General features: G+C 42.9%; 1 protein-coding gene across 1 annotated transcript in view; it reads left to right on the forward strand.

The window, feature by feature from the left end:
• The window catches only part of LOC146186044 (uncharacterized), an 83,731-nt gene that overhangs the window by 63,355 nt on the left and 6,529 nt on the right, over positions 1-13,847 (forward strand). The window contains exons 6-9 of the mRNA XM_084607981.1: positions 3,109-3,278; positions 6,051-6,418; positions 7,638-7,734; positions 8,336-8,531. Of these exons, the coding sequence (XP_084464107.1) occupies positions 3,109-3,278; positions 6,051-6,418; positions 7,638-7,734; positions 8,336-8,531 (831 nt within the window). The remainder of the gene's footprint in view (positions 1-3,108; positions 3,279-6,050; positions 6,419-7,637; positions 7,735-8,335; positions 8,532-13,847) is intronic.

The raw sequence follows: 13,847 nt of genomic DNA on the forward strand, positions 1-13,847 counted from the left end.
ATTTCAGCAGGATTGCTTGCATGGTTCTGCCTCCAAGTTCTTGCCTTTTTTAAAGACTACTAAATCGCACACCAACTCTAAGACATCAACTTAAGCAGCATCGTTGCGTCGAACAAATTACTGCCGAATATCTGCCCTTCGTTTTTCGCGCGCCAGCTTTCGCTGCCGCCTCACGGCGTCAATCGGGAGTCTGGTTCGACCCTGTGCCATCTACACCAGCACATGCTCCAGCGCCGCGGAGATGTTCAGTGGCTGTGGAGAGTTTGCAAACTGCAGCTGGTAACGTTGATCAACATATAGGTTTACAGCCAACGCCAATGGTTAGCGGCTCGCAGTATACGAGGTGTTTCAGGGAAGGCCGCCACTAAGCCTATGAAAGTTGGCCTTGCGGTAATAGCACCAGTACTAGCATAAATCAGAAAACAGTGAAACAATGTTAGAAACAAAGGTGGGTAAATAATCTCTAATATTAACCTTTTAAACTATTATTTAAATACCTGGTCTCAATGTGAGAGTTATATGTGGCTGTTTGTAATAGCCAAGTCAGTTTTCAGAATTTCTAAAACGCGGTTACTGTCTAAGGTGCTGAACAGATCTGAGCTATTTGTGGGCCAAAAAAAAAAAAACACGTTTTCGAAAAGCCCGCGCTCAAAGCAACGCAACCCGCGAGCAGCGCTTCAGCTGTGAGTGTCACATGGCATTTTTTTTCTGCTTTGGCTTAGCGGTGGTGCAGCGGCGTGCACTACAGCGCAAGAGGCACGGAAGAAAAAAATCAGGTCACACTTGAAGCAGGGAGTCGAGGACGTTGCTTCACGCGCAAGCTTATCGAAAGAGTGTGCTGTTTGACGCGAACTAGCTTGGCAGCAAAGACCATCGCATGTTCTATTTTTGGAGAAATGGTACGGCTATCACTTAAGATCTCCCAGCCAGAAAAAATTACAGGTTGTTTTCTCTTGTCACAACAGAATTTGTGTTGTTTTTACCAATGACCCTGTTGTGACAACAAACATTTCTTTGGCAGTCAGAATTTTTGAAGTTAAAACAAAATAATACTTCAGAAATGCAGACTAAAGGAAAGTAAGACAGAAAAAGCACATAACTACATGAAAGTATTGCAGAAAATTCTAGTGTTTAAGACGAAACAGAATAATTTGCTCTATTTTTGACACAGTTTCACTGTTTTTGTTTTTTTGGGTGGCCTGCTACAAATCATTGCAAATAGGCAGTTAACTGTAGTCGTCAAAAATTTAGTCATTAGGATTTAGTTTACCAGCTTAGTATAATGAGTTATACATAGAGAATACATTGATTGAATTCCTCAAAGCAAGCACTCCAACCAATCGCATCGACAAAGAACACCTCCCAACAGCTGAGGCACAAAATAATTTCCCTCTTTATGCCAGTAGATGAAAAGGGACATGTGTTAACTACTGGTATTCAGCCTCCAGGGAAAAGTATTGAAACTGCCCATCCTAGGAAGACATAAAAAAGGCTGGTGTTCCTCCCTTTATAGGGGCACCAGCGTTGAGAACTGACGCCATTAGCTGTAAAGCCTCCGTTGACGAGTGTTTCCCGCTACGTTCGTGACTTGAAAATTCACTATAATTAATATTATTCCCATGTTTTCTCATGTCCGCCAACTCTTATTTGATGTGCCACAAAAAAACGTGTTCATGCCTCAAAAATCTGATCTTTAAATGCTTGTGTTGGGGTTCCCTCAAACATGTGGTGTGCACAGTCGGGCCTACTTATAACTTGCCTGGCGGTCACGCGGATTGTGTTCATTGTATCTAAAGCTCGCAGTAAGTAGACTTACGCAAGGCAACCAAAAAGACAACGTCAGGCAAGAAGTGCCGTTTATTCCTTTGAAGCGTAAATATTACACGTTTGTTCATTTAACGGAGACAATACAAATCCATTTTTTAAGCTCTCATGCTCAGTCATGCTTTTGCCGAGACACTTCCTGCCGATAGGCCGCTGTAGGAATCCATAACTTCGTCTTTAAACCACAACTGGTTTATAGCTATCCAACTGCGAAGCTACCGTGCACGATGCAGGTCCACGCCGGACGCTCAGTGTGAAGAACATTTGTGTTAGCTGTTTAAGAAGCACTCTAACTTACAAAAATAAGGTACAGGTCCCCCGCAGCTGCCAGTATATTATCTTGAAGCAACTTTCGCGCGGAAGTACGGCTGCTGGGTCTAAAAACTGTTGGACATGCAAGAACTAGCATTTTACCCGAAAACCTTCAGGTAATATCTAATTTCAGCCTCTAATAGTTGATGCGCATTGCCCGCTAAACACTACCGTGATGCAGACTGCGGTCGGCGCGATGTCTGCATATGGCAGCATCGCATCAGGCAGTGAGATGATTAGTCATCAGGGTGCACTTCGTAACCTCTATTCCGACTTGCTATCATTGCTATCATTAGTTGTACACGAGCCATGCGCAGTAATTTAGTTTTCAGTGATGCCCTTATTTTCTAGCTTACCATAGTTCTCGTTTTAATCTATAGACGCTTTTCCCATAGGTCGCGTAGAAGCGAGCACCAGTTGCTCTTCCAGCCCGCCGAGGCATTGTTTCTCAGTGGTGAATTTCCGAAAAGACGTGTATTTTATTGTTGACGGTTTCTTTATGTGCGAAAGAGGTACTTCTGGGTTGGAATCGGAAATCCAGGAACTATGTGTGAGAAGCCTCAACCTGGCAGAGGAAAAAAAGAAAAACGCTCATTCGGAGAATATTCGAACCTACGAATCTGTCGGAGAACTAAGAGAAAGTATGACAAACTAGTGTTTTCGCGCGTTATCGGAAGTACATCCAGGCTAAACCTCTGCAATTTCTTCAACTATCACTGGTCTTGGGTGACCATCTTTCGATCCCCGAGCTGGCTGGAAGCGAGTTTTTCTACTTGTGGGGCGCTTTGGCGGGGCGCGTTTATGATCGTTATAACTGAATGTTATGGCCTTAGTCAGTCATTCTATCTGCGGTGCAGTGCCCGAGCCACAGATTTTGACAGCAATGCCATCGTTATTCGCAATAGGCGAACGTTCGTTCTATGTGTGGTCGATATATGTGAACTCAAATATAAATCGCACTGCCTCATACAGGCCGACAGCATGGCGGAGTGGTCGCTGTCAGCAACCGAGCCCAAGGGTCCCTTCGCCAAGCTGTACCTCGTGGAACTCGAGCCAATATTCAGCTGGGCAGCCCTATGCATCATGGCCTCCTCAACCGTGGCGGTCGGTGCGGTGTGGGCTGGCAGAACGAGGAAGTTGCTGTAAATCACAAAGGGCCCCATTGAGCCTCCTGTTATCTTCGCTGCACGTCTTAAGCTGCGGATCGCCTTGTCTATAGCTTGGCTACTTCTCTAATTCTCTCTCCTCTGTCAGCAAGCGGGCAATGGTAGCGGTGTTTTTATGGAACTGCAATTGACAGGCTCGTCTACTTACTACTATCATCACGACGAGCGCATTCGCTCTCTGTGACAACAGATACACGTTTAGATTTACAAAAAAATTCTGGGAAGCTCACTTTTAAGGCGCTTCAAATAACCTGCTTAGTTTCCTTGTAAACCTTATGTAATTGGTGATGTCCTCTATGTTTAAATCAAGCTTGAAAATTTTTGGTTTCTCGGCGATAGAGTAAACAGCTTCTTATATCTGCTGCTTCCTTTTGGAGTTTCTAACTTTTTGTTACACATTTTGCCTTTTCTGTTATATGGTTTCAGTCGTTCTTCTCCGGTGCTTGTCTTTATGCACCTTTTTAATGGATGTTTAGTTCATACTCGCTTTGCTGTATTTTTTCTTTCCTTTACTATAAAACGTAGTATATAGCAAGCTGCTCTGTTTGTTTTTTGCTCTGATCATTTGTACGTTTTTTTCCTGATAATGTATTCTTTCATTAATACATATAATTGTTCTGCATCAGTATAACCACTGTTTCTGCTACTTAAGCACTTTTCTGTTTTGCTGCTTGTTTGTTAGTTATTTTAGTATTAATCTACGGAGGGTCCCGCGACAGTCGTTGCACTTTTGGGACCCTCGCCTGCATACTGATTTTTATGTATATTGTACCTTCAAACAAGTGCGCTATAGATTCATGTCGTCTCTATGTAATATTTTTTATATCCTGCACATTAAAGGCGTTTCACGTAAGCCCAGCGAATGAACAGAAATAATAATTCTTCACCACGAATCTTGCTCTCTCTTTTGTGAAGGACACTTCCAGGAACTAGTTCACTTCTAGTAAACATAACCCGTGACTTTTTGCCTTTTTCCTTATCTTAAAGCTTTGCCCTTAAGGTAGGAGTGGAATACGCGAGAAATTGGTGAACGTACCTTAATAACGATGCTTTGGGGTTGATTAAGGGCGACATCTTATGGATTAGATTTGATTACACTGAATCCAGATGGACTGAGGCGTTAGAATTTGAATCAAAGTGAATTAAGTATGAATTCTGATGAATAATAAGTAGACTGTGTTGGATTATTTTGAATGACGTAACTTAGGAGGATTACGGCGGATTAACAGCAGCCAATGCTTTCGCCTTCATGGCATGTAAGTAATCTTACGTGCCCTCCGTAGTCCTCAAAGGAAATGCACTTAACAAAAACGGAGCTGTTGGCGCACATGCTACATATATAGATGCCTTAACATTTGAATTAACTGACGATTTTGCTCGTCATCTCTTGAATTCACATCAAACGATGCCTGTCTACAGACTTCTCAAATCTTCTACCACTGCTGCATGAAAACACTGCTCGCTCTATCCTCCTAGCCTTACGAATTGAAAGAAGTCCTCTTAACGCTACTTTTCAAAAATTTAGAGAGAAAAAAAGAGCGATTTTGTTGAACAGTGAAAACAAGATGCTCAACGTTTTCTTTTTCTTTTTTTGCTTTGCTAAACAGGAGCGCATGCAGAGTATAGTGTGCAATAATACATATATGCACTAGTGCTTACTATACATGCTGTCTCTCGTAGCAAGAGGCACGATTTCAGGAATGCTTCGGACGTAAATAGAACCATATGTATGATTTTGCTCTAGCCTGAAGCCACATGAGCTATCTGGTTATTTTTCTTTGAACTAATTTAATACCTAAAATATTGACTGCAGAAATTCAAGTATTATCCAAAATTATAGACCATCTTCAGAAACCGTTTATTCAATTTTTCTAAACGATATGTTTCAGGAAGGTCTTTTTTTTTCTAAGTTTCAAACAAATCGCGTAAATAAATTAAAAACCGCCGGAATGAGGATCATGCTCACTATTATCCTACTGCTCTCAAGCGAATAATGGATGGACATTGTGGGCTGCAACGTGAACGCGTCCATGGTGAAGCGACCAGGCGTTATGTTTTTCTTAACCATTAGGGCCTCGAACTCATATTACGGCACAAATGTATGGGGTTCGCCGAGCATTTCCGTAGAGACAAAGCGTCCATGACTGTGAAAAAAAGAACAAAAAAGCATTCCGTTTTACAGAAGGAACGCCCGGCTAGAAGCATTCATTTGCCTCTTATGCGAAAAATTATGAAACCTCTTTACCTACATCAGACATAACGGCCTTGTCACTTTCAGGTGGCCGCCGCCCCACTGCAGCCGATTGCACCCGCCCTCGTTGGTATATCGCACGCCTGAGAGCAGCATAATGGTAGGCCACAAGCGGCCCATCACGTTGTTTGCTTTCATATATCGAGGCCGGTCGATAGAACGCGGGAAAAAAAAAGACTTCGTGAGAAACATCGTGTAGGAAGCATTTTAATAAGCGATTTCGGAGGGTGTTATACAGCTTTACCTTGCACACTTCAGGACTGCAGCCAATGTTTAAAAATTATCATTGAACATTATGAATCACTCATTTGAGGGGAAAATAAAAATTGCGTGAATTACTCTATGTTATGTCAACATCTAACCTTGGGGTCAGTTCGCTTAAGAAGTGTATTTACTTTTTGAAATCTTGTTTGAAGTTACGTGGGACAACCTGCAAGTATTCGTTTGATCTGCCAGTCAATGAATTAACTGCGCAAACTTATCTGTCTTGCGCGCAGCTTCCAGACTCAGCATCGTCGCACCAAGCCGAAGGAAGAACAACCACGCAAGGATGACGCTGACCTGGACGCCTTGCCTATATCCAAGCGCTCTCATTCGACCGCGTCGCTGGGACCGCAAACAGCGGTGGCTGTCGATGGCTCTCAGCAAAAGAGGCAAGAGGAGAATCAACAACCGTCCGTGAGAAGCCGGCCGCGACAAAGCCGACGGTCCAAGTCGTTTGATGACTTTCCACACTCCGACGATGAACTCTTGGAGTATGAAAGCGCGTTTTCCGAGTGTCCGGTCGGCTGCAAGCTCATCACGCTTTTTGTGTTGGCGATAGCCGTCAACTTGCTCGTGATGTACTACTTTTTCAACTATCTATGTAAGCTCTCATCTCCGTCTTCAATCTCGTCCTCTAGGAGCCCCACTCTAAACACGAATAAGCTTATAAGGGAGTAAACAGCGAGTAAAAAGGGAGTAGCGTGTCTTCTACTGCACTCCCTTGTAGGAGCACGGCATTCTCTCAAGGCCTGAGGTGGATTTTCACCCCAAACTATACAAAATCTGAATTGGAATAATAGGAGCTCATTGTCTTCCTAAATAGTATTTTATTTAGTTAGCAATGAAAGGAGACATGTAGCAGCTCTAGTAGGAGTTTTGGTGGTAATAATTAAGACAGAAACAGTAATTTGTATTATCGTAATTGCTAGAAGTTCGCGCTTTTTGAAGTGAGAATTGGCTTCCGTATTCCTGGTGATTAAACCCTGTTCCGGGGACCGAGCAACATTCCCTGACCCTGATAGGGAGTGTGCTGGAGGACACGCCTACCTCCTATAGGCTACCTCCTATAGGCTAATTTGTGCTTAGGGTGCACGGAGCTTACGTCATACCACACTATATTACCTTAGGTTGATTCTAGCACTGGCTAATAGGTCTGCCGAGAGCTCGAATCTCTCTAACTTGATTATCAACGTTGAAGAGAAAGGAAATCTCAAGACATCTTCCTTAAATATAAGTACGGTTAGACGACAAAGAACAATAAAACAATCAAGAACGCGGTACGCAGTCAGGGATGGGGGTTTCTCGGTCATAGAGATCCAGTCAAAATGTAGGTTCTTTAAATACTTAACGAAAAATGCGTGGCTCATTGCTGGGATTTCGCTCTTCTAAAAGCAGGCACTCCTCTAATTACGCTCACGACATATTATGAACCTGTTACTATCACTCAAAATAAGAACGTTACTTGTCAATTCAAGAAGCAAGTAGATGAAACATGCGTTTGAGCCATGCAACGTAGTTGGTCTTTTGACCTACGGCAGTAAAACAATCTTATGTAGGCACAAGTATCCAAGCTATTACCTTCACCTAGAATTACAATATTTTCTCTATCGTGCCATAAAATATTTAAATCTTGCACTTGAGTATTCACTGTCATTACATTAGAGAGTTCTTTTCATAAATGACATTAATAGCCACCTTGCCATCATTAAACCTATGGCCTCATCAAGTGCCTGCAATCTTTATTAATTTGCAGAAATAAAAGCTCTCTCTGGTGCACTATAGGTTTTCCTTACACTTTTCCCCCGATTTTGCTTTTGCAGGGCCTTTACTGGTGGGTTGCATATCGATCGGCTCGATGATATCACTGACAATTATCTTCGACACCCTCGCTTTCCTCATACCATGCGCCAGCATAAGGTGACTATCAACTTACATAACTACATAAATACATGACCGATCCGCTGCGCCCCTTACATGTAGGTAAATAATTGGTTTTGTGCACGGTTTCGTGCCAGTTTTTCTACATTTGCTGTTATTTGAATATGTCTTCATCGTATTGCTTTGTTCAGAAGCACCTTCCATTCCTCTGACAATCTTGAAAAGTGAAACGTGTGCCCTACGGTTGCTTGCGGCAAGGTTAAGCATTAGTTACCAAACAGTTCAGTAGGACCTGAATAGTTAATCCATCTCAGAATTAGCGACAACGTCTCTGATGCCAGTAGCATCTAGTGACAGAACTTGAGACCCACTTGGTGATTGGAACACGTATACAGAGCTCCAGTGATATCTTGGTAAGGAGTTACTTCTTAGTGGCGTAGTCACTTTAGAGCTTTATGCCTCACATTTGGTTACCGGGCAAAAAATATTACGCGCTCACCGACGCGGCCATTACAATATTGTGAAGACAGTGTTTACCGCACTACGCAGTGGCATCATTAAACAGGCCGGCAGTGCGGCCTACAGCCACTCAAATATTGTGGGGAATTCTGATCAGACATGCATCTATCCCTTCTCGCAGGCTACCGAACGTGTTTTTTCCGTGGTTTGTCCGCAGCATGGAGCTGCGGCACCATGTGGCTGTTTGGTTAGGACTGGTCATCCCGGTCGTGTGGGTTATCTTTCGCAAGGCGCAGCACGCTTGGATCCTGCAGAACCTCTTGGGCTCTAGCTTCGCCATTAACATTCTCCGATGTGTTCATTTGCCAAACTTCAGGGTAAGCCTTTACATATCTAATAACATGAAATATTCATTCTCTCATAAACTTTAGCTAGTTGTTCTTCATCTTTGTTTTTTACTGAGAGAAAGCCCGAATTGACCGAAAAATTCAGCAACCCTTTCTTGTTTCAGTCTAAAAGTATGCAATTCAACGTATCTTTCGCGTATTACAGGATTTGTGTCCATTTCAAAATTCATAAAATAAGTTGTGCACTGGGTTGTTGACAAAAATGGATGAAGCACTGCATTAAACTTATTCTTGTTAGGCGCGATTCGGCCTCATCGATGGGCTACCATCGAGCTGTCACGTTTGATACGTCTCTTTGCATGCGGATTCGAATAGGCAACATGTCGATCTCTGTGCATGCGTGCGCATATCTTCTCGGGCACACCTGAGTAATGCAACCTTTCTTCTCTCTCTCTCTCTCTTTCTCTAAGATTATTACAATAATATGCGTGCTTCTCTTCCTGGACGACGTATTTATGGTGTTCATCACGGCCTTACTCACTGTAAGTTCTGAGTCACTGAGCATTTGTTGGCTAAGTACGCGCGGAGCGCATAATTCTCAAGCAGTTTCATGGCGTGTAAGGTATGCCATGCCGGTTTACTTTGCTGCTTTCAGCTTGGTGTGATTTGCATGCCACGGTGTAGTGTCACGGTGATTTTACCTGAGCTCTTGGGTGTAAACGATCCTTAATGGCGATAACGGGCCTGGTCTACCATATATTTCCCAGCGACAAGACTTTTGCCAACATCAAGGTCATATCTGTCCACATCGCCAATGACAAGAAAGAAATCCGCGCCTACTGTGAACACTGTGTACTGGATTTTAAGAAAGACTACGTGCGCCATATAGAAGCTTTTAAACTCGTTAGGGCAGTTTCAGGAGGCGCTTGAGTGTAGGTTTTGCGGGAGTGTTGTTTGAGTTTAACCGCCTGCCGAAAAACACACCTTAACGAAATGCGGTCCGTGAAGAGACAGCGGGCTTCATTAAACGAACACCAAAAGCATGAAATCATTGTTAGTTCTAGTAGTGCCCATGTGGCAACATTGCGCCGCGGGCATAAAAAAAAAGTAGTTTTGCAATAGCACGCATGCTAGCGTGAGAAAACGAGAGTGCAGCCTATAGCGAAACCAATGCGTAGCGTCTGCTGTGTTGAAAGTACAAATTTGTGAGGATAATTAAATGTATTGCCATTCGTACGCCCGGGGAGATTTTCCTTTTCTATATTATTTTGACTGTTACACGATGAAACAAACATTGGCGGTAGTCCAGAAAGGCGAAATGCAAATCCCCTTCGTTTGCTTCAGTACCCTGGAATTTTGAAGTTCATGGATTCATTTCATCTGTGTCGTGTTTACAATTCGTAACAAGTATGCGGTCTTATTTTAGATATTGCTGGTGTTGTTTCCCTACCTTCTTTTTTGAAACACGGTACTTCAATAAGCTTTTAGAGGAAAACAGCTGCGCGGTAAACAACTTGATTTAAGCAGTAACCGCTATAAGAAAAAGCATCGCTTTTGGTGTCGTTCCGATGACCGTATAAGAAATAATGAGTAACTGCCAATGAACGTGAGGAAATACATGTTTGAACTTAATAAGTCGACGCTCTCTCTCAGGCGACATGGCCGACTGTACGCTTCCGCTGCCTCTCGCGGCAACAGGCCTTACACAGAGGGCTACTCACCTACCAATCGAAAGCCTTTGAACGAATAGCTTTCTTAAAGGCTTAATGGTCTCAGGGAAGCTGTGTTCCTGTGTTCTGATATTTCGAACATTTTGATGAACGCAGCTAGATAGGACGGCTACCGGTAGTTTTGACATCTGAGGGACCTGATGAGTACGGCGAACCGACAAAGGATGCCCTAGGCAACGTCGAGTCTAGAAGCCTGTGAAGTTTCGATTGCAAAGTTATTATCGTAAAATAAATATTTAGCTTTTGTCATTTATTTCCTGATTGTTGAAAGTTTTCATTAAAGTGAAACTGTAAGAAAAAGAAACGCCGGTGCAGCTCTTTCGATTAGCTATGCGCTGTGAAGACGAAAGCATTTACTACAATTAATCTACTCACTATTTCGCTATGATGGAATTTTAATCCACCACAATTCACTCTAATACAACTTCTTGCACTTTAGTGCTCCATATTCCACCACTATCCACAGTCATCCCCAAATTGAAATCCCATAATAAACTTTATTCAGTATAAAATACACGTCATTCAAATTTAATGCATCGCAAGCCAGCGTTCGTGTCGGCTTTTTCACAACTGTCCAGGCATCATGCATCGTAAAGCCACCCAGGCATCATAAAGAAATTTCAATCCTCCAGAATCCAAACTCAATTTATCGCGATCCCATTGTTACCCTAGTTTAATTATTCGAACATCATGCACTCATAATTCACCGCAATACACCTCTATCTCTCTCATCCACCACAATCTATCAGAAACCACCCTCCTTCTGTCCTTCTGGCCTGTCAAACTTCATCATTTTTGCACATTTAATCAATCCCAACCACAACAGTCACCCTTAATCCGCTAAACTGCTGATTAAACACTACTATGCGCTCGAATCTGCCGTAATTCAAGTGCAATTTAATCCCAAGTAATCCACTTTAGCCTTACCGTAATCTATTAGACGCACCCTTATTCTACAGTAATCAAGCGTAATTCGACATAATCCAACGTATTGCGCACTTATTTACCACATCCCAAACGAATCAGCATTACATCTCCGCAGTGCATCACAATCTACACTATTTTACTCGATTTCCTTGATGTCCAAATCAATCTATCATAACTAATCACCTAAATCTTTTACCATCCAACCTAATTATGCATAATACACTATTATTTCACCACATTTCACAGGAATACTCCTTAATCTACCACAAAGCTCCGTAATCCAAATTATCTTTACTTTTTATGAGGTCACATGCGCAAAGTGACCCTTTCAAAATTGGCGATGGATCTTGATTATGCCCGATCTGATGACGCCACGGCTTCCTTGACCGATCTGAGATTTTGGACTTCTTCTGGCTCTAAACAGCAGGCTTCGCAGTCAATTAGCCATGTAATGTTTTCGCCTTAAAACTTAGAAGGCCAGCTAAGAAGCACCAAGAATGCTTCGAACGCCATTTGCAAAGCCTCAAGAAAACTTGTAAAGCCAGCTGCAATACGGCGAAAATACTCCGAAGGCCGGCTGTAATGTGTAATGTGTCAAGGAAGCTCCCGGCGCCAACCAACATGACATGGTGATTTCAGGATCCGTCATAAGATGTTTACGCTTTCAGAGTTAATTAGCTCATTAATTTATAGCGAATAATAACAGTAAGGCTCATGACACGCCAGCGTGTCCTCCGTGCGTTCGCGATAAGTGTCCCACTTCGTGAGATTCCGCGGTATACCACGGGCTTCCACTTGTGCAGCATCCTGATGACTCATCAGAGAAATGAAAATCCTTTCTGCAGAGGGAATCGAACCGCCACCCCTCGGATCCTCATCCGAGCGCTTTAACCAACTGCTCCATGTCCGGGATTGTGAAATGCACATTATAATTCTAATTGTCTACCGTGAAGATGACAGTAGCGAGATTCCGTGAGTGACAGATACTGCGCCTTCCCTTTCCTGTAAACCAGTTATAGAACACCAGTGAACTTTGATCCGTTCAACTGAACGCTAGTTTTGTTCGACAAGGGGCACGCGATGTACCGTGTGCAGCAGCAACACTCAGGCTTTCACATTTCTCCCCTGCAGATTCTGCAGTGCGCTCGGAATATTTTCTGCTTAGTCATGACTTTTTTCATGGTCATGCACTACATTATTTCTGTAGACATAACTCCTCACTAAACTACTTGTAAATGATCATGGCGTATACTTGCCACGACAGAGCATGACATGGTTATGCGTACTCGTGTGTCTCGCAATACGACAAACAACGCTATGCAAGACCAATGACTTCCATGCACTGTCGCCACCAGTTATATATGCCCCATCATCACATGGCACGATAAGATGTATAATGTGTCATGTGCAATTTTGCGCCTTATTGCGAACGTGACTGCTGTTAAGGCCACCGCATACAGGATGCCGAGTGTGACAGCTAGAGTGACTAGATAAAAATTTATTCATCACCCATAATCGAGAGTAGATTAAGGCATGAAATGGTTACGAGCTCCGGGGAGCGGCGCGGGGTGCTTCGTAAGCGGCTGCATAATCATGACAAGAGCGGCAGGGGCGATCAGTCTTCTGTCATGGCGTATAACTCACAAAGTGATCGCTTTTCACAATACGCTTCCTACCTAACCTTCTATCAGGCTCTGTCACTACCACGCGCGTAGTTTTCGTAAGCATGCCAAATTTATGGGTTACCCAAACAATAAGCCGCTGCGGAGTTAATCATAGTCAAATTAGGTTGGGATCAGTTTCGGTCGAATTGTGATATTCTCTGACGAAGTCAAATCGCAGGGGTCCGCTGTGCCAAATGATTTTAGGGGGGGGGGGGGGGGGGGGGGGGGGGGGGGGGAGATGACCCACCTATACAGCATCACAACTCCAGCAAAACGCCTCAACGGACTCCCTATGCTTTCGCTTACACCACAGTCGGTGCGCATTCTTTCCACGGAAAAGAAATGCAAAACTTCTTGCCGCAGGCTTGCCGCAGCCAATTGAAATTATGGGTTGTGGTGGATTGGAATAATTATAGTTACTTTTTGCATGTTACTTCCTTATTAGCACTTTTTGACACTTTTAAAAAATAGTTTTCACAAAATGATCATAGAAATGTAACCTGTATGACCTGCATGAATTTATCCAAATAGAGGAAGCTGCATTATGTGTACTAAATTCATTCTCTAAAGAAAATTCGCGACTTGGTTCAACGACAGAAGTAATATAAATTGTAATTACGCACTCGGATGTTGGTAATTTTTTTGTTTATATATTTATTTAGATCGTTATTGTAATCAGGAATAGCATACAGATAAGAGATTTCATACTTATCCGCAATCCATATAAATCCATTGTAATAGCGAAAGTTAACAGGAGCTGCAAATGTCACTGACACTGAAATGTCAACAATACGTTTTTCATTGAGCAAGTGTAATACCATTACTCATATTTAATACACATTAGGATCGATGACGTTCTTGGATTTGTGTATGTAGTTTCAGACGGGCTTCTAAACGTCTCTATTCATGTCCTTCATATTAACCTTATATTGCAATGAGACAATCCGGGTTTACGTCATGAGCGCAGAAACTGATTTCGGCCTTGATAATGCAACGAATCGACCACGTTCATAAAGAGGGCTGTT

This window comes from Amblyomma maculatum, chromosome 6, assembly GCF_055883805.1.
Source record: "Amblyomma maculatum isolate TAMU_Amacu chromosome 6, ASM5588380v1, whole genome shotgun sequence".
In the NCBI taxonomy this organism is placed as follows: domain Eukaryota; kingdom Metazoa; phylum Arthropoda; class Arachnida; order Ixodida; family Ixodidae; genus Amblyomma; species Amblyomma maculatum.